This window comes from Aquarana catesbeiana, linkage group LG01 (genome assembly GCF_042186555.1).
Source record: "Aquarana catesbeiana isolate 2022-GZ linkage group LG01, ASM4218655v1, whole genome shotgun sequence".
Taxonomy (NCBI): domain Eukaryota; kingdom Metazoa; phylum Chordata; class Amphibia; order Anura; family Ranidae; genus Aquarana; species Aquarana catesbeiana.
In genome coordinates this window covers 468,479,178-468,500,297 of record NC_133324.1, presented here as the reverse complement: position 1 = coordinate 468,500,297, position 21,120 = coordinate 468,479,178, and the positions used below count along the sequence as shown (strand labels likewise).

General features: G+C 47.3%; 1 protein-coding gene across 1 annotated transcript in view; it reads right to left on the bottom strand.

Annotated features, from left to right (window-relative positions):
- The window catches only part of GRIN3A (glutamate ionotropic receptor NMDA type subunit 3A), a 596,809-nt gene that overhangs the window by 178,079 nt on the left and 397,610 nt on the right, over positions 1–21,120 (bottom strand). Inside the window, exon 4 of the mRNA XM_073591206.1 lies at positions 7,847–7,992. Within this exon, the coding sequence (XP_073447307.1) occupies positions 7,847–7,992 (146 nt within the window). The remainder of the gene's footprint in view (positions 1–7,846; positions 7,993–21,120) is intronic.

Here is a 21,120-nt window from a genome sequence, read left to right as displayed (position 1 = left end):
GTGATCTGTGATGAGGGGGGGCCTGGGGTGGGAGGTATCTGTGATGGAGAGGGGTCTGTGATGGGAGGGATCTGTAATAGGAAGGTCTGTGATGAGGGGAGTCTGATGAGGGGAGTCTGTGATTGGGGGCTTTGTGATGAGGAGGGATCTGTGATGGGATTTTCTGTGATGAGGGGAGTCTGGGATGGAGAGGGGTCTGTGATAGGGGGCTCTGTGATGAGGAGAGTCTGTGATATGGGGAGGGGTCTGTGACCAGCTCATTCCCCACAGTTACAACCTTTTGTACCACCTGCCCCACCCTATTAGATTGTAAGCTCTTCTGAGCAGGGCCCTCTTAATCCTCTTGTATTTTATTGTATTATAACTGTATTGTCTCCCTTTTATATTGTAAAGCACTGTGTAAACTGTTGGCGCTATATAAATCCTGAATAATAATAATAATAATAATAATAATAATGGGGGGTTCTGTGATGAGAGCAGTCTGTGATGGAGAAGAGTCTGTGATGGTGGGGATCTGTGATGGTGGGGATCTGTAATGGTGGGGATCTGTGATGGTGGGGGGCCTGGGGTGGGGGGTATCTGTGATGGAGAGGGGTCTGTCATGGCAGGGATCTCTAATGGGATGGTCTGTGATGAGGGGAGTCTGTGATGGAAAGGATCTGTGAGGGAAGTCTGTGATAGTGGGGATATCTGGGATGAGGGGAGTCTGTGATGAGGGGGGATCTGTGATGAGGGGGGCCTGGGGTGGGGGGTATCTGTGATAGAGAGGGGTCTGTGATGAGAGGGATCTGTAATGGGATGGTCTGTGGTGAGGGGAGTCTGTGATGGGGATCTGTGATGAGGGGAGTCTGTGACAGTGGGGAGATCTGTGATGAGGGTAGTCTGTGATGAGGGGGATCTGTGATGAGGGGGATGTGTGATGAGGGAGGTATGTGATGGAGAGGGGTCTGTGATTGGGGAGGGGGTTCTGTGATGGGATGGTCTGTGATAAGGTTAGTCTGTGGTAAGGGTGGATCTGTGATGGGGGCTCTGTGATGAGGGGAGTCTGTGATTAGGGGAGTCTGTGATTGGGGGCTCTGTGATGAGGAGGGATCTGTGATGGGATGGTATGTGATGAGGGGAGTATGTGAAAGGGGGCTCTGTGATGAGGGGAGTCTGTGATGGAAAGGATCTGTGATGGGGGGGATTCTGGGATGAGGGGAGTCTGTGATGAGGAGGGATCTGTGATGAGGGGGGCCTGGGGTGGGCGTTATCTGTGATGGAGAGGGGTCTGTGATGGGAGGGATCTGTAATGGGATGGTCTGTAATGAGGGAAGTCTGTGATGAGGGGAGTCTGTGATAGTTAGGGATCTGTAATGAGTTGAGTCTGTGATGAGGAGGATCTGTGATGAGTTGAGTCTGTGATGAGGGGAGTTTGTGATAAAGGGGATCTGTGATGGGGGGGTCTGGGGTGGGGGGTATCTGTGATGGAGAGGGCTCTGTGATGGGAAGGATCTGTAATGGGATGGTCTGTGATGAGGGGAGTCTGTGATGGAGATCTGTGATGAGGGGAGTCTGTGATAGTGGGGAGATCTGTGATGAGGGGAGTCTGTGATGAGGGAGGATGTGTGATGAGGGGGGTATGTGATGGAGAGGGGTCTGTGATAGGGAAGGGGGTTCTGTAATGGGATAGTCTGTGATAAGGTTAGTCTGTGATAGGGGTGGATCTGTGATGGGGGCTCTGTGATGATGGGAGTCTGTGATGGGGGCCCTGTGATGAGGGGAGTCTGTGGTGGGGGATCTGTGATGGAGAGGAGTCTGTGATGGGGGATCTGTGATGGAGAGGAGTCTGTGATGGGGGATCTGTGATGGAGAGGAGTCTGTGATGGGGGGATCTGTGATGAGGGGAGTCTGTGATGAGGGGAGTCTGTGATGGAGAGGAGTCTATGATGGTGGGGATCTGTGATAGTGAGGATCTGTGATGAGGGGGGGTCTGTGATTTAGGGGGTCTGTAATAGGGTGGGATCTGTGATGAGGGAGTCTTTGATGAGAGGGGATCTGTGATGAGGGGGGTCTGGGGTATCTGTGATGGGGGGAGTCTGTGATGGGGGAATCTGTGATGAGGGGAGTCTTTGATAGTAGGGGGATCTGTGATGGGGGAGTCTGTGATACGGGGGATCTGTGATGAGGGGGATCTGTGATGAGGGGGGTCTGGGGTGGGGGGTTCTGTGATGGAGTGGGGTCTGTGATAGGGGTATCTGTGATGGGATGGTCTGTGATGAGAGGAGTCTGTGATAGGGGGCTCTGTGATGAGGGGAGTCTGTGATGTGAGGAGTCTGTGATGGGGATCTGTGATGGAGAGGAGTCTGTGATGGGGGGGTTTTGGGATGAGGGGAGTGTGTGATGAGGGGGATCTGTGATGAGGGGGGCCTGGAGTGGGGGGTATCTGTGATGGAGAGGGGTCTGTGATGGGAAGGATCTGTAATTGGATGGTCTGTGATGAGGGGAGTCTGTGATGGGTTTCTGTGATGAGGGGAGTCTGTGATAGTGGGGGGGTCTGTGATGGGGGGCTCTGTGATGAGGGGAGTCTGTGATAGAGAGGAGTCTGTGATGGTGGGTATCTGTGATGAGGGAGTCTTTGGTGAGATGGGATCTGTGATGAGGGGGGTATGGGGTATCTGTGATGGGGGAGTCTGTGATGGGGGGATCTGTGATGAGGGGAGTCTGTGATAGTGGGGGGATCTGTGATGGGGGGAGTCTGTGATACGTGGGATCTGTGATGAGGGGGATCTGTGTTGAGGGGGGTCTGGGGTGGGGGGATCTGTGATGGAGTGGGGTCTGTGATGGGGGATCTGTGATGGGATGGTCTGTGATGAGAGGAGACTGTGATAGGGAGCTCTGTGATGAGGGGAGTCTGTGATGGAGAGGAGTCTGTGATGAGGGGGTTCTGGGATGAGGGGGTCCTGTGATGAGGGGGATCTGTGATGAGGGGGGCCTGGAGTGAGGGGTATCTGTGATGGAGAGGGGTCTGTGATGAGAAGGATCTGTAATGGGATGGTCTGTGATGAGGGGAGCCTGTGATGGGTATCTGTGATGAGGGGAGTCTGTGATAGTGGGGAGATCTATGATGAGTTGAGTCTGTGATGAGGGGGATATGTGATGAGTTGAGTTTGTGATGAGGGGAGTCTGCGATGAGGGGGATCTGTGATGAGGGGGTGTCTGGGGAGGGGGGTATCCGTGATGGAGTGGGATCTGTGATGGGAGGGATCTGTAATGGGAGGGATCTGTAATGGGATGGTCTGTGATGAGGGGAGTCTGTGATGGAGATCTGTGATGAGGGGAGTCTGTGATAGTGGGGATATCTGTGATGAGGGGAGTTTGTGATGAGGGGGATCTGTGATGAGGGGGAATGTGTGGTGAAGGGGGTATGTGATTGAGAGGGGTCTGTGATAGGGGAAAGGGTTCTGTGATGGGATGGTCTGTGATAAGGTTAGTCTGTAATGGGGTGGATCTGTTATGTGGGCTCTGTGATGGTGGGAACTTTGTTGGAGAGGGGTCTGTGAGAAGGGAGGTCTGTGATGGGATGGTCTGTGATCAGGGCAGTCTGTGATGGGGGAACTGTGATGCAGAGGGGTCTGTGATGGGGGGATCTGTGATGAGGAGGGATCTGTGATGAGGGGGGGCCTGGGGTGGGAGGTATCTGTGATGGAGAGGGGTCTGTGATGGGAGGGATCTGTAATAGGAAGGTCTGTGATGAGGGGAGTCTGATGAGGGGAGTCTGTGATTGGGGGCTTTGTGATGAGGAGGGATCTGTGATGGGATTTTCTGTGATGAGGGGAGTCTGGGATGGAGAGGGGTCTGTGATAGGGGGCTCTGTGATGAGGAGAGTCTGTGATATGGGGAGGGGTCTGTGACCAGCTCATTCCCCACAGTTACAACCTTTTGTACCACCTGCCCCACCCTATTAGATTGTAAGCTCTTCTGAGCAGGGCCCTCTTAATCCTCTTGTATTTTATTGTATTATAACTGTATTGTCTCCCTTTTATATTGTAAAGCACTGTGTAAACTGTTGGCGCTATATAAATCCTGAATAATAATAATAATAATAATAATGGGGGGTTCTGTGATGAGAGCAGTCTGTGATGGAGAAGAGTCTGTGATGGTGGGGATCTGTGATGGTGGGGATCTGTAATGGTGGGGATCTGTGATGAGGGGGGTCTGCGATGAGGGAGTCTGTGATAGGGTGGGATCTGTGATGGGTGCTTCTTGATGACAGGAATCTGTGATAGAGAGGAGTCTGTGATGGTGAGGATCTGTGATGAGGGAGTCTGTGATGAGGGGGATCTGTGATGAGGGGGGTCTGAGGTATCTTTGATGGGATGGTCTGTGATGAGGGGAGTCTGTGATGGGGGGAGTCTGTGATAGTGGAGGGATCTGTGATGGGGAGTCTGTGATGAGGGGGATCTGTGATGAGTGGATCTGTGATGGAGTGGGGTCTGTGATCAGGGGATCTGTGATGGAGTGGGGTCTGTGATGGGGGGATCTGTGATGGGATGGTCTGTGATGAGGGGAGTCTGTGATTGGGGGCTCTGTGATCAGGGGAGTTTCTGATGGAGAGGAGTCTGTGATAGGGGAATCTGTGATTGAGAGGAGTCTGTGATGGGAGGGGATCTGTGATGAGGGGAGTCTGTGATGAGGGGGGATCTGTGATGAGGGGGGCCTGGGGTGGGGGGTATCTGTGATGAAGAGGTGTCTGTGATGGCAGGGATCTGTAATGGGATGGTCTGTGATGGTATGTGATGAGGGGAGTGTGTGATGGGGGGATCTGTGATGAGGGGAGTCTGTGATAGTGGAGGGATCTGAGATGGGGGAGTCTGTGATGAGGGGGATCTGTGATGAGGGGATCTGTGATGGAGTGCTCTGTGATGAGGGGAGTCTGTGATTGGAGGCTCTGTGATGAGGGGAGTTTCTGATGGAGAGGAGTCTGTGATAGGGGATCTGTGATGGAGAGGAGTCTGTGATGGGGGAATCTGTGATTGAGAGGAGTCTGTGATGGGAGGGGATCTGGGATGAGGGGAGTCTGTGATGAGGCGGGATCTGTGATGAGGGGGGCCTGGGGTGGGGGGTATCTGTGATGGAGAGGGGTCTGTGATGGCAGGGATCTGTAATGGGATGGTCTGTGATGAGGGGAGTCTGTGATAGTGGGGGATCTGTGATGAGTTGAGTCTGTGATGAGGGGGATCTGTGATGAGGGGATATGTGATGGAGAGGGGTCTGTGATGGGAGGGATCTGCAATGGGATGCTCTGTGATGAGGGGAGTCTGTGATAGTGGGGAGATCTGTGATGAGGGGAGATCTGTGATGAGGGGGGATGTGTGATGAGGGTAGCATGTGATGGAGAGGGGTCTGTGATAGGGGAGGGGATTCTGTTATGGAATGGTCTGTGATAAGGTTAGTCTGTGATAGAAGTGGATCTGTGATAGGGGCTCTGTGATGAGGGGAGCCTGTGATTGGGGGCTCTGTGTTGAGGAGGGATCTGTGATGGGATGGTCTGTGATGAGGAGAGTCTGTGATGGGGGAACTGTGATGGGGAGGAGTCTGTGATGGGGGGATCTGTGATGAGATGGTCTGCGATGAGGGGAGTCTGTGATGGGGGATCTGTGATGAAGAGTGTTCTGTGATGAGCGGAGTCTGTGATGGGGGGAGTCTGTGATGGGGGGATCTCTGATGAGGGGAGTCTGTGATGAGGGGAGCCTGTGATTGGGGGCTCTGTGTTGAGGAGGGATCTGTGATGGGATGGTCTGTGATGAGGAGAGTCTGTGATGGGGGAACTGTGATGGGGAGGAGTCTGTGATGGGGGATGTGTGATGAGATGGTCTGTGATGGGCGGATCTGTGATGAGGGGAGTCTGTGATGGTGGGAACTTTGTTGGAGAGGGGTCTGTGATAAGGGGGGTCTGTGATGGGATGGTCTGTGATGAGGGGAGTCTGTGATGGGGGGAACTGTGATGGAGAGGGGTCTGTGATGGGGGGATCTGTGATGAGATGGTCTGTTATGAGGGGAGTCTGTGATGGGGGGATCTGTGATGGAGAGGGGTCTGTGATAAGGGGGATCTCTGATGGGATGGTCTGTGATGGGGGGGGGAACTGTGATGGAGAGGGGTCTGTGATAAGAGGATCTGTGATGGGATGGTCTGTGATGGGGGGAGTCTGTGATGGGGGGAACTGTGATGGAGAGGAGTCTGTGATGGGGGGGAATCTGTGATGAGATGGTCTGTGATGAGGTGAGTCTGTTATGGGGGGAGTCTGTGATGGGTGGTTTTGTGATGAAGGAAGTCTGTGATGGCCAGATTTGTGATGAGAGGTGTCTGTGATGGTGGGAACTGTGTTGGAGGGGGCTCTGTGATGGGATGGTCTGTGATGAGGGGAGTCTGTGATGGGGGGAGTCTGTGATGGGATGGTCTGTGATCAGGGGAGTCTGTGATGGGATGGTCTGAGGGGAGTCTATGATGGGGGGAACTGTGATGGAGAGGGGTCTGTGATGGGGGGGTCTGTGATGTGATGGTCTGTGATGAGGGGAGTCTGTGATGAGAGTGGTCTGTGATAAGGGGGATCTGTGATGGGAAGTCTGCGTTAGGATGGTCTGTGATCAGGGGAGTCTTTGATGGGATGGTCTGTGATCAGGGGAGTCTATGATGGGGGAACTGTGATGGAGAGGGGTCTGTGATGGGGGGGATCTTTGATGAGATGGTCTGTGATGAGGGGAGTATGTGATGAGAGGGGTCTGTGATAAGGGGAATCTGTGATGGGATGTCCGCGTTAGGATGGTCTGTGATGAAGGAAGTCTGTGATGGGATGGTCTGTGATGAGGGGAGTCTGTGACATGGAGTTGAATATAATGGTATGTCATATAATTTTGCATATAGATATAGGTGCTGTTGCATGTAAATCTGACTTCCTGATAAATTTAATTTTAGTTTTAATCATCATTATATAAAATAATGGACGTGAGGGCCTTTTAGTGGGCATGTTTTTTTTGGGGGGGGGGGGGGTGGCAGGATTTCATTCTTGGACCCAGGCAGCACAATGTCTTAGGCCAGCCCTGCCCCTGCTGGTCAAATGTTCTTAGCCTATAGAGGGAGATTTACTAAAACTGGTGCACGCTGAATCTGGTGCAGCTGTGCAAGGTAGCCAATCAGCTTCTAACCTCAGCTTGTTCAATTAAGCTGTGGGAATAAAACCTGAATGCTGATTAGTTTCTATGCAGAACTGCACCAGATGTTGCAAGCTCCATTTTTAGTAAATAACCACCATAGTGTTAGCCTATTTTCTCTATTGGTGAATGTTAACTCTCTTGGTTAAATGTTCTTGTAGCTCTTTTTTCTTTCTCCTTTTCTCTTCTGATCAATGTTAGGAAATGCTACATTAGTTCCTGTGAAAGACATTATACATGTATACATTACACATACTACCTCTTTCTTTACACATGTATGAATGTTAAGACATTTAACGCTTAAGGCAGAGTAAATCCAATCTACCCTACTTATAGTGGCAAGCAAGTGAAAAAGAGAAACAAACAATTACTTTAGGATAAATACTGTAAAGTTGCTTAAAACTATATGCTTACTTAATATACAGTACAATGTAATTTCCTTTTAAATGTTTAATTTCGACCTACTTTTAAATCAAATTATTCATTTTACTCAGTTTATTTTATAAATATTAATGCCCATATATGAATTCCCTAAAACACTACTGTGCTGTGGAGACATTAGGTTTTGGAAGCCTGCAAAAAAGTACATTCATTATTAAACACACCAGGAGATGGGACAAAATCATAACAACAGTATTGACGTAAAGTAAATTACTTTAAAAACGCAACTCCATCTGAGGTAGAGGGCGTGTTATATCTCCGCATGTACTCATGCATCTCCGGGAAACTCTTCTTCACGTAATCTTCAGCACTGCTCTCTTTCACCGTTCCAAAGCGGAACCCCTGGGAGGGATGATGGAGCTATAAAACAAAGATTAATCTGTTATTGCTGGATTATTGCACAATCAGAGATGTCATTTTCTTTTTGTTACATAAATGACAATCAAAGATGAAATGGCATTTAGGAGACTACAGATGCAAAAATGAGATAAACGCAATACAATAACATGAAAGCATTTAGAGCAGCAACAATACATCATAAACTGAAGATTAAACTGCTCATCCGTTTCTGTATAAATGGCACTTAAGAAATGAGCGCTGTAAATGCTTGTTAGTGTTTATTTGGAGCAACTTTTGACAATATAACTATTTAGCTACTGGCCTTCTGCTATCACTGAGACATGCAGCATACTTTAAGGACATAGAAGAACAAGCCAGTACCCTTCTGAAGATATATAAAACATTTTTTTTACAGCATTACAGAGAATATGTACTCTGTATGCATATATTGGAAAACAATAAAAATAGCCACAAATGGTTTTAATAAAATGTGACTCTGTTATTATAAATATATTACTCATCCTGCAGAACTCATTGCCCTGATAAGTTACCGTTAGTGAGAAATGAATGTTGAATAAATTATAACATTGCTAGTGAATATATCCCAGATAGCAAGGATAACTTGCCACAAATTTGTAGCACTGTTGAATTGTAAGTCTTTTTAACTTGCTGCACATTTTCCCTGGCAAGTTGTACACATACAGAGCAGATGAAGCACAAATTCTAGTTGACATTTTTACAATTTGTAGCAAATTTGTGTTCCAAGTCTCTAGCAAGAGCAAAGTTGCAGTGGTGAGTCTACAACAAGAGCTCTGCAAGTCACAGTACCCCTGTGGTGCAATGACTATTGCACAACATAACTGAACCAGAACTTGCAGAATGTTTGCAAAGAAAGTGGATCTGGAGTCATGCAATGTAGACTTGCTGCAATTGTGCAATGAATTTATGAAGCCTCACAAGTCTAGAAATAGCTTAGCAAGTATTTTTTAAACTTGCAGCTCAGTTGCTTGCTATCTGGGATGATTTACCACACTATATATACTATATAGGAACAAAGACACTTTAAAATGATAACTAAAGCATATTTTCTACTGTTCCATTGAAATTATTTTGAAGAATTAACATTTGAACATTTGCTTTGACTATGTATCAACCGGTGTGCAAAGTCTTACAGTTTGTCGTCTTTAAAAAGCAGCAACAGCCTAAGTAGAAAATCCTGTCTACTGCCAGCATGTTGCAGAGTGGGACCGGGCCCTTGCTCTCTATGGGGAAGCAGTAGTCCTGTTTCAAATCCAGAGACCTTCCAGTCAGGGGGAAGCATGAGCTTTGTCTATTTAGGAGCTAAAGGGCTAAGTATATAAGGAGTTTGTCAGACCTTTGCAATGAGCAAGAGTTCTACTGTGCAGTGTCTGGCAGGGGACAGGCTTTTCTACACAGGCCATAGCAGCTTTAGAAAGTAAACTGTAAGAATACACACACCTTTTGTTTTGGTTTAAAATAATCATTCAATTGTTCGTCATTCTCTCCACCCCCTGCAAATACTTATCTTTCCTTCATACTTCCACTGCTCTAGTCAAGAACGAATACCTACTACTTAATTTATGAAGCATGTAGCTTTCTCGTTTCTCTGCACACTTGTTACCTGAGTAGCCAATGAAGGGGGGTAGCAAGAGAGTCTTAAAGTAGTGCATGAGCGGAGCTCTGAGGTATGGACGCTTAACCCCAGAGTTCCGTCCCGCTCTGGCTGATGAGCACTCCCTGTAACGAGCGATATCTCTCAACACTGCACCACACGCTCGTCTAACAGTGCAGACAACCCCCCCAGAACAGTTACATGTCAGCATGGAGGAGTTTACAGGCACAATTCGCCACTGTGCCAGGGGCAGCCGAAAACCCCAAGATGGCGGCGGAACGGCCGGCTCATGAGGCTGCTACTGCAGGGATCCCTGGAACTGCTCCCTGGCGGGACCAACACACAGAGGAGGTATGTTGAGTTACCCACACGCAAACAGCCTACAGAGACCTAGCCTCCCCAGCATCTACGAAGTCCCTCATAAACCAGACCCTGGATGATCTCTTAAAGTCCCCCCATGATGGCACCCTCTCCCAGCCCCGGAGACCACCCGCTTGGAACTACACAGCTCTCCCTGCACCAGCAAGACATGGCTTTTATCTTCACCAAATTTGCCGAAATGCTTGACAGGGGCCTGTCACAGACTGCTGCCAATATTACATCAGATATCAAACAGGATTTACAGAGTCTGGGCACTCATATTGAAACAATTAAGACCAAAGTGGATGCCACAGTTGCAAGGGCAAACCAGAACACTGATCGCATACAAGACTTACATAATCTACTGGACGTTGCCATGGCCAAAATCGATGATCTAGAAAATAGGTCTAGAAGGTAGAATTAGAGGCCTGCCGGAAAGCATTACGGAGATACGTGACGCAGTTTGCTCCCTCATCAAGGAACTCATCCCAGACATTCACCCTCACAGATTGGAACTGGACCAAGCTCATAGGGCCCTGGGTCCTCCCCGCTCTAATGGGCTACCCAGAGACATTGTGGTGAAACAACATTATTGTGGAATTAAAGAAGAAGTGATGAAAAGAGCCTGCTCCACCCAGCAACTACAGATCATGGGCATCCCATTCAGATATTTGCTGACATTCAGAGGAGATGGTCACTCAGACCCCTACTGTCGGCTCTTCAACAGAAGAACATCAAATACTGGTAGCTATTCCCTTACAGCCTCAACTTTAAGCTAAACAACAAACCGTTCAGATTTTCCTCCTTTCCCGAGGGGGAACACGTGCTGCAGAAACTGGGCATCATATCCATGGATCCTCCATCACCAATGCAAACCTCCACCGCAAATAAGGCAAAGCAGCCAGCCCCCTCTAGCAGCCTCACTTCTCTGTGGCAAACATCCAAAATGAAAAAAGCCAAGAAAATCGCCAAGACCAAGAAAGCCAAGGAAGGTTTACCTCCATGAAGAGGGAGTCCGAAACCCCTAAATCCATTGACCCTACCTCCTGTGGGAGATTCTTCCCATGTACTCCCTTTTTAACTGCCCTGTGAAAGTATAAACCCCCAGGGGTTCTCTGGGATTTGACCTACAAAGTGGGGGACTTCCCCTCTATTCCCTCTGTACTCTTTCATCCCCTGTTTTGATAGTTCATTACCTCCTGTTTTAGTACGGAACTGTTTATTGGTCCTTCTGGTGTGCAGGAGCTGGCTTGAGTAGTATTCCCCAGCATAGGACTCTATACCATGGTAAACGAAGCCCGTAAGCCAGGACTATGCCTGCATCGCTTTGAGCAATGGGTAGACTGCTGATCCTATACAGTAATTGATAATTGACTCATCCCCTTAGTTTCACCTCTAATCTATCTCGGAGCTTATACAACATATTTTTCGCTTATATGCTCAAGAGCTACTAAGCGGTAACTAGGTTTACCCTCATCCCCACTCCTCCCCACTGTCCCCGCACAAAATGTGTTTTCACTGTTTGAGCCAGTTGACGAGGTTCATTTTCTATACATGTTGTTGCTGATGTCCTAAATTTTTCCTTGCAATTAGTTTCTGATGTTAATTGCCGGAGCATTACTCATACACCTAACCCCATTCTAGGAGACGCGTTTTTTTTTCACGATCCTAGTTGGAATCTCCCCTCATTTTAGAGGGAAGTTGTCCTCTGACTAAGGGGACGGGGGTAGCTCCCCCTCCTGCCCTTTCTGTTCTGATATGTTTTATTTTTTCTCATTCTTCTCTACTTTTTTACTAACTTTTCCTTTTTTTCAGTGGCCTGCATGATCCTACACCATCCCTGGTTCCTGACTTATCTTACCATACAAGGGTCCCTTCCACTGACCACTGGGATCAACATCTTATGGAGGGTAAGTAACGATAGCTCACTGGCTTTTTCTTTCGCTTTGCTCCATGGCTAGCCCCACTGCACACAACACTTCCTTCCGCATGGCATTGCACAATGTGCAAGGTATAAATTCTCCAGTTAAACGCAGGAACATTTATTTTGCTCAGTGTATATATGTAGCAATACCCCCGCAGGGGCTGCTTAAGTTTGTTCAATCGTTATTCTGCCTCTCAACCCTAATATTAGCCTCAGCCCCTTCTGGCATACCTGGCACTAGAGTAAGTGCAATGATCAATAAGAAACACACTCGTTATAATAAAACACAGAAATTGCCTTTACCTGAATATTTCTGTGGAAGAATAACAAACAGTACCAGCATATAGTCACGTAATCAACTAAGAGATCAATAACTAAGATTTAAGAGCAATAGAGCTCTCAATCCTATATTCAAGCTGGTTTCAGGGGATTCCAAACCTGTGAATGTCCCCAAAAGCAGAAGCACACTTTAATAGAAAATAAAGCACAATATGGTACTTCAAATTTAGATTGGTTACCTTTATTCAGATTGGCTTTATGAGTCCAGGCAGGAGAAGAGCAGAGGAATGACTCCCTTTGTGTCAGGCCTCTCTCTACTGTCCCCTGACACCACAGGCCCAACTTTACACACCTATTCAAGTCAGCAAGTAATGGCTTAACTTTAAAGAAATGGCTGCACATCCAGAACTCCTGATTGCCTTTTATTTTGTTTCACAAAGATAACACCAAAGACACCAAACTGTGGTCACGTAGATGCGTTTCACACATACATCTTGTGCTTAAGCACAAGATGTATGTGTGAAACTCATCTACGTGACCACAGTTTGGTGTCTTTGGTGTTATCTTTGTGAAACAAAATAAAAGGCAATCAGGAGTTCTGGATGTGCAGCCATTTCTTCCTACTTTCCATTTCTCCCTAACTCAAGCTGAAAAGCCTGTGTACATCGTTCCGGCCAGCTTGGGGGAATTGCAGGTTATAGAGTAAGACACCTAGGTATTCGTAATCATGAAACGATTGAGACCCCTATAATGAATACAAGGTCTCAGTTCACCACTCTTCTTATTCACAAAGAAGAAACCATCATGAGCAGGAGATGAGGATTTGTGGATGAAACCTCGAGAAAGTGCGTCTGCAACATACTCCTCCATGGCCTTATCCTCCAAGACCGACAAAGGGTAAACCCAGCCACGAGGGGGTATGCCACCAGGTTGAAGGCCAATTGCGCAATTATACAACCGGCATGGAGGCAAACTACTGGCTTGACCTTTGTCAAAGACATCGATAAAATTAGGGTTGTCCCGATACCGATACTAGTATCGGTATCGGCACCGATACCGAGCATTTGCCCAAGTACTTGTACTCGGGCAAATGCTCCCGATGCTTCCCCCGATACCTGGAGGACAGCTGTGATCGGCGCGTGGGGGAGTTACAGGATTCTCCCCCAGCGGCTTTCACCAGCTTTAGTGACATACAGCTGTGATCGGTCAACGCTGACTGTCACTGCATCCTCCTCCATGCTCCCTCTGTTCCTCTGTGCCTCTCCGCTGTCCCCTGCATTCCTCTATCCTTATCTGTCCCCTCCGTACTCCCCCTCCGTTCCTCTCTCCTTATCTCTCCCCCTCCGTTCCTCTCTCCTTATCTCTCCCCCTCCGTTCCTCTATCCTTATCTGTCCCCTGCATTCCTCTCTCATCTGTTCCCTCCGTTCTCCCCCTCAGTTCCTCCGTCCTCCCCCTCCTTCCTTTGTGTATGGATAGAGTCAGCTGACTCTGTCCATTCACATAACTGAAACATTGTAATCTTCTGTGATTACGATGTGTCAGTTTATGAATGGAGAGAAGCCGCTGTCATCTCTCCATTCATTCTCAGTGCAGCTGACGCTGCAGAGAAAGGGACTGGGGAATCTCTATCCTCTGTCTCTTTCTCTGTTTCAAGGGGGAGATATCAGAGGTCTGTTAAGACCCCTGATATCTCACCAAAGCCCCCCAACAGGGCTGATTTAAAAAAAAAAAAAAAACAATAAATAATAAAAAAATATTATTGTAAAAAATAAAAATTGTAAAAGAAAACAAAAAAAAAAACCACACACACATACAACGTTCACCCCCCCCCCCCCCAAAAAAAAATAGCAAAAAAAAAACTGTCACGTGACATTAAAAAAAAAGTATCGGTAATCGGCATCGGCGAGTACTTGAAAAAAAGTATCGGTACTTGTACTCGGTCCTAAAAAAGTGGTATCGGGACAACCCTAGATAAAATCATGGTACTCCTCCGACAGGGAGGAGAGTGAAGAGGTGCACAGGACTCTGGCTACCTTCTGGAAGCATGTCTTACTGCATTGTGGTGACCAGGAGAGAACCTCAGCACAGAGCCAATCAAAAGAGGGATTGTGCCTCTGTAACCAAGGATAACCAATAACCAGCGGAAACTTAGGTGAGGAAATTACTTGGAACTGAATTATCTCATGGTAAAGAGCCCCTACGACCAAGGTCAATGGAACAGTCTCATGAGTCACATGTGCAGGCTGTAGAGGTCACCCATCAAGAGCCTCAATGACAAGTGGAGTGTCATACAGCTGCAGCAGAATCGAGTGCTTCGATACAAAGATGGCATCAATGAACAGGTGTCAGGGTAATAGCCGTAGGATGGGTAATTCTGCCAGTATCCATCATGGTGGCACCAGGCGAATCTCTGTGTGCATGCGCACACGTAGGCGCACGAAGACGGGCGCACACAGGTGCGCAACAGTGGGAGCGTGCATACGCGTGCGCTAACGCATGCGCGCGCATCACGGTAATCATTGGCGCCCTTTTGCCTATTTAAGCCTGCTGCTGGTACACGCTGGTTGCTGGATTATCATCAGCTTCCTGTGTTCCTTGTGCCTGTCGTTATACCTGCTTCCTGTTACTACTCGGCTTGCCTGACTACTCCTGTGTTCCGCCTGCATTGATCCCGGCTTGGACCTGACTATTCTTCTGCTCCGCATCTGTACCTTGATCGTCCTCCTGTGTTTAACCCCTGGCTCGGCTATCTTTTCCGTTCCTGATTATCCTGCTGTACCTTACCTCTGACTGATTCCTGTGCTGTATGACCATTGGCCTGGCTCCGACTCTGCTCCTGGTTGCTCCACGGCTCCATATCTGGAATCTCTCCTTTCACAGTTGCCCTTCAATCTTACCAGCATACCCAGCAGCTCCCTGCTATCAGCTACTCAGCAACAGTGCTCTGGCAACCCGTGCACTTTTGGGCACCGTACTCCCTGTCTCATTCCCAGGGTTAAGCTGCACTTAGCCGCAAAGGACGCCCCCCTGCAATCCGGCCTCACATCCAGGACTCTGACAACAGTCCTGCAGCCCCAGAGTCGATGGGTAGGACAAGACTTCAAAAAGTCACCTGCCTGGCCACAATAAAGGCACAATCTCTCCCTCCTCCTAAAAGTTCTCTCATCCGCAGAGAGATGCATGAAACCCAAGTGCATGGGTTCACCTTCACTGACCGACTCAGTACCAGGAGGCATGGGAGGTGAGAGAGGCAAGGGTGGGAATGCAAAGCTTGGAGTCAAATGTACAGGAGGCTTCCGTAAGCGCTCCTTAAAAGAGAGTCTTTCTCTGAGTCTGGAGTCAATGAGGATAGTAAATGTAATCAACTTCTCCAGCTCAGTGGGTATATCTCAGGCTACTATTTCATCCTTGATGGTATCTGAGAGACCATGAGAAAAAGCAGCTACGAGGGCCTCATTGTTCCAAGCAACCTCTGCTGCCAGTGTAAGGAATTCAATGGCGTAATCGGCAACAATTCTCATACTCTGTTTGGTGGACATGAGGCACTTGGCAGAAAAAGCGGAGCATGTGGGAACATCAAATACCCTTTTAAAAGAAGCCACAAACTCAGGGTAACTCAGGACAACAGGGTTTTGCGTTTCCCATAGAGGGTTTGCCCAGGCCAAGGCTCTCTCAGAAAGCAAAAATATCACGAAACTTACTTTACTTCTGTCCGTAGGAAAGGCCTAGGGCAGCATCTCAAAGTATATCTCAACCTGGTTGAGAATCCCTCTGCATTGGACTGGATCACTCCCAAATCACTGGGGAAGCGGAGCGGAACCAGACATACCTCTTATATAGGTAATACTCAACAGAGAGTGGCGCAGCAGCAGGGACGGCCTGCAACTCAGATTGAAGCCGGAGCAGCCACAGTGGGAGATTCCAGGTGAGCCGTGTGACTCAGGAATGTTTGTAATGCCATGGCAAACTGATCCATGCAGCGATCCTGCTCATCCAATCTGGAAAGAAATATTACTAACAAGTGTATTGACTGCATCTTCTGAATTCATGGCCTTTGACTACTGTCAGAAACCATGGATCAGACTGAGACAGAAGTACAGTTAAATCACACTTGTTTAATAATAATAAAAAAAGTTAAACAGAGTAAACATAGTCAAAACATAGCCAGAGTTCAGGAACCGGAACGGATAGTCAGACAAGCCAAAACGTCAGGAGGCGAGAGAACAGCGTAGTAGAACAGCAAGAAGGATCTGGAGCCGAAAGGAATTTCAGCCAAGTAAGTCTTTAATAGGAACACAGGAGAGCATCTCTAGAGATGTGACCAAGGCGAAGGCAGAGATCATCTGGACTGGACGGCTTAAGTAAGCAAGACTGATGAGCAGGATCATCAAAAGGTGAGTCACTGTAGGGAGCTGGCAATTAGCTGACAGCTGAGCGGCCAGCTCAGAGAAGAAAGGGCTGGGCCCAGCCCTGACAGTTTTAAACATGGTGTTGGAAACACGCATAGAACACGGGTTTCCCGCATCACGTTCTGGTGTGAAATGGTCCTAAAGGAGTAGCCCCGTCAGAATTCCAACATAGCAAGCTTAGACAATATAAAAATATGTGCATTTGAATCATTTTTCATTGTAAGCTGCAGTAGTGCTTGGGTTGATAATTATAAATTATTTCCCAGTCGATGTTCATAATAGGTGTGCAGATGGGTTGAGGTTGGGTTACTTAATGATGAAACAGTATTATGTTTTAATTGCTAGTTTTATTTACATTACATTTTCTTTCTAAAAAGGCATTGAAACGCAAAATAGATAAAAAACCTCTTCACCTTGCTTATCTATAACTTCATTTAGTGTTTTGCCTGCAGTTCTATTTTAACTCCCTGCCTGACTTGTTCTTTCTGGCTCTTTGGTCTATGTGCATAAATAAATATTTCCAGGCCTTTGAAGCATTTGTGCAATAAATTGCCACCTAGCACCTGTCAGGGTAAAAACACATGCAATAAACCAGTTCATAAGATAGAAGGCGTGAAATATCAGCATTAATAAAATGCACTCTTACCCACTGACTTGACATATACTAAATTACACCCTATGTCTAGTTTTATCAGCCCTCCCAACCATAAATAGAATGTGAAATAAATCTTTGATCATAGAATCGGCCAAGTTAGTGCACTGATAAAAAATCATCTTATAAAGAGGGTCAGGAAGGATATCCTGTGGTCTTGTTCATGTTTTTTTTATTGTGTTTATTTTTTGTGTCACACTCTTGGTCAGTGTTAAAAAAAAATCATGACTGCAAATCTGTTGACAAATGTTTTCTATGTTTAGAAAGGTTGGATGGAGTGATAACAAAATGTGACTGTAAATTAAATATGCAACTAGATAGGAAATACGTGCAGATTTATCTAAAAGGCTGGCTACACACAATCCAATGTTTTTTTCAAATAAACCAATTTATCTGAGCATTTCTTGTAATAACTGGTCATATAGAAGTTAATATGTGACTCATAACAGGCAGATGTTGCCAATGAAAGTGCACATTATCATGCTGTAAAATATCAAATTAAGTTAATTCTTTAGAAAATGCTTGGGATTGATTTTTGCTTATGTTTGAAAACTTGAGCATTAGAAAGTGAAATTGTTGACTATAGCACAAAAGTGGAGCTGAACTCATATAGTGAAGGTTTGCTATGTCAATGGAAACATTTCTAAATGTTAGTAAAGAACATTGATGTTGGACTTTATAGGCACTCCAGTACACACAACTAAAAAATTAACAACTGTATTACTAAAAATGTAAATATATACAAACCACGCTGGGTGGTCCATGGAGCTGCGGATGTCCTCAGCGGGTATCTTTCATCTTTGGTGACCTTATGACACTACCTTACTACTACATGCCCTAAGGGCTATCTGACCCAATCCTCTAAAAAACACAGCTACTCTATAGGATCTGTGTTATGCTACTTTGCTGCTATGTCCTGGGCTTGTTAACTGTTTACTACTAATGGGTCAAGTTATAATATTGCCCTTATTTTTGTTGGCTAACCTCTATTTTGATGACTACACTATGCCTAAAACTCCTGAAGCAGCGTTGAGCGTGTAACATGTAGAGCTGAGACCCAGCATGCCTGAACCAAACCTACACCAAGCTCGCTGGAATATTGATACCATCTAGGACGCATCGTACGAATATATATAGTGCAATTATTGGTGTAATTGGTGATGTGAATGACAATATCTAGGCAATAACTATACTGTGAATTTTTAGCAATGTCTGTATATGTTTTTTTTACTTTTTTATAATAAAGATGTTAACATTTTTAATTTCATGTACTGGAGTGCCTATAAGTTCCAACATCAATGTTCTTTACTAGTAGGGATGAGCTTCGAGTTCGAGTCGAACTCATGTTCTACTCGAACATTGGCTGTTCGCAAGTTCGCCGAACAGCGAACAATTTGGGGTGTTCGCGGCAAATTCGAATGCCGCGGAACACCCTTTAAAAGTCTATGGGAGAAATCAAAAGTGCTAATTTTAAAGGCTTATATGCAAGTTATTGTCATAAAAAGTGTTTGGGGACCTGGGTCCTGCCCCAGGGGACATGGATCAATGCAAAAAAAAGTTTTAAAAACGGACGTTTTTTCAGGAGCAGTGATTTTATTAATGCTTAAAGTCAAACAATAAAAGTGTAATATCCCTTTAAATTTCGTACCTGGGGGGTGTCTATAGTGTGCCTGTAAAGGGGCGCATGTTTCCCGTGTTTAGAACAGTCTGACAGCAAAATGACATTTTGAAGGAAAAAACTCATTTAAAACTACCGCGGCTATTGCATTGCCGACAATACACATAGAAGTTCATTGATAAAAACGGCATGGGAATTCCCCACAGGGGAACCCCGAACCAAAATAAAAAAAAAAAAATGATGTGGGGGTCCCCCTAAATTCCATACAAGGCCCTTCAGGTCTGGTATGGATATTAAGGGGAACCCCAGCCAAAATTTAAAAAAAAAATTGACGTGGGGTTCCCCCTAAATTCCATACCAGACCCTTCAGGTCTGGTATGGATTTTAAGGGGAACCCCGCGCCAAAAAAAAAAAAAAAAAAACGGCATGGGGTCCCCCTAAAAATCCATACCAGACCCTTATCCGAGCACGCAACCTGGCAGGCCGCAGGAAAAGAGGGGGGGACGAGAGTGCGGCCCCCCCCCCCCCTCCTGAACCGTACCAGGCCACATGCCCTCAACATTGGGAGGGTGCTTTGGGGTAGCCCCCCAAAACACCTTGTCCCCATGTTGATGAGGACAAGGGCCTCATCCTCACAACCGTGGCCGGTGGTTGTGGGGGTCTGCGGGCGGGGGGCTTATCGGAATCTGGAAGCCCCCTTTAACAAGGGGACCCCCAGATCCCGGCCCCCCCCCTGTGTGAAATGGTAAGGGGGTACTTACCCCTACCATTTCACTAAAAAACTGTAAAAAATGTTAAAAATGACAAGAGACAGTTTTTGACAATTCCTTTATTTAAATGCTTCTTCTTTCTTCCTTCATCTTCTTCTGGTTCTTCTGGCTCTTCTGGTTCTTCCTCCGGCGTTCTCGTCCAGCATCTTCTCCGCGGCGTCTTCTATCTTCTTCTCCTCGGGCCGCTCCGCACCCATGGCATGAGGGGGGAGGCTCCCGCTCTTCTCTTCATCTTCTTCTTCATCTTCTTCTTCATCTTCTTCTTCTTCTTCTTCTTCTTCCTTCTTCTCTTCTTACTGTCTTCTCCGGGCCGCTCCGCATCCATGCATGGAGGGAGGCTCCCGCTGTGTGACGGCGTCTCTTCGTCTGACGGTTCTTAAATAACGGGGGGCGGGGCCATCCGGTGACCCCGCCCCCCTCTGACGCACGGTGACTTGAGGGACTTCCCTGTGACGTCACGGGGAATGCCACAGGGAAGTCCCGTCATGTCACCGTGCGTCAGAGGGGGGCGGGGTCACCGGGTGGCCCCGCCCCCCGTTATTTAAGAACCGTCAGACGAAGAGACGCCGTCACACAGCGGGAGCCTCCCTCCATGCCACAGCATGGCTGCGGAGCGGCCCGGAGAAGAACATGAAGAGGAGAAGAAGGAAGAAGAAGAAGAAGATGAAGAAGAAGATGAAGAAGAGAAGAAGATGAAGAGAAGAGCGGGAGCCTCCCCCCTCATGCCATGGGTGCGGAGCGGCCCGAGGAGAAGAAGATAGAAGACGCCGCGGAGAAGATGCTGGACGAGAACGCCGGAGGAAGAACCAGAAGAGCCAGAAGAACCAGAAGAAGAAGAAGATGAAGGAAGAAAGAAGAAGCATTTAAATAAAGGAATTGTCAAAAACTGTCTCTTGTCATTTTTAACATTTTTGACAGTTTTTTAGTGAAATGGTAGGGGTAAGTACCCCCTTACCATTTCACACAGGGGGGGGGCCGGGATCTGGGGGTCCCCTTGTTAAAGGGGGCTTCCAGATTCCGATAAGCCCCCCGCCCGCAGACCCCCACAACCACCGGCCAGGGTTGTGGGGATGAGGCCCTTGTCTTCATCAACATGGGGACAAGGTGTTTTGGGGGGCTACCCCAAAGCACCCTCCCAATGTTGAGGGCATGTGGCCTGGTACGGTTCAGGAGGGGGGGGGGGCCGCACTCTCGTCCCCCCCTCTTTTCCTGCGGCCTGCCAGGTTGCGTGCTCGGATAAGGGTCTGGTATGGAATTTAGGGGGAACCCCACGTCAATTTTTTTTTTAAATTTTGGCTGGGGTTCCCCTTAATATCCATACCAGACCTGAAGGGCCTGGTATGGAATTTAGGGGGACCCCCACGTCATTTTTTTTTTTTTAATTTTGGTTCGGGGTTCCCCTTTGGGGAATTCCCATGCCGTTTTTATCAATGAACTTCTATGTGTATTGTCGGCAATGCAATAGCCGCGGTAGTTTTAAATGTGTTTTTTCCTTCAAAATGT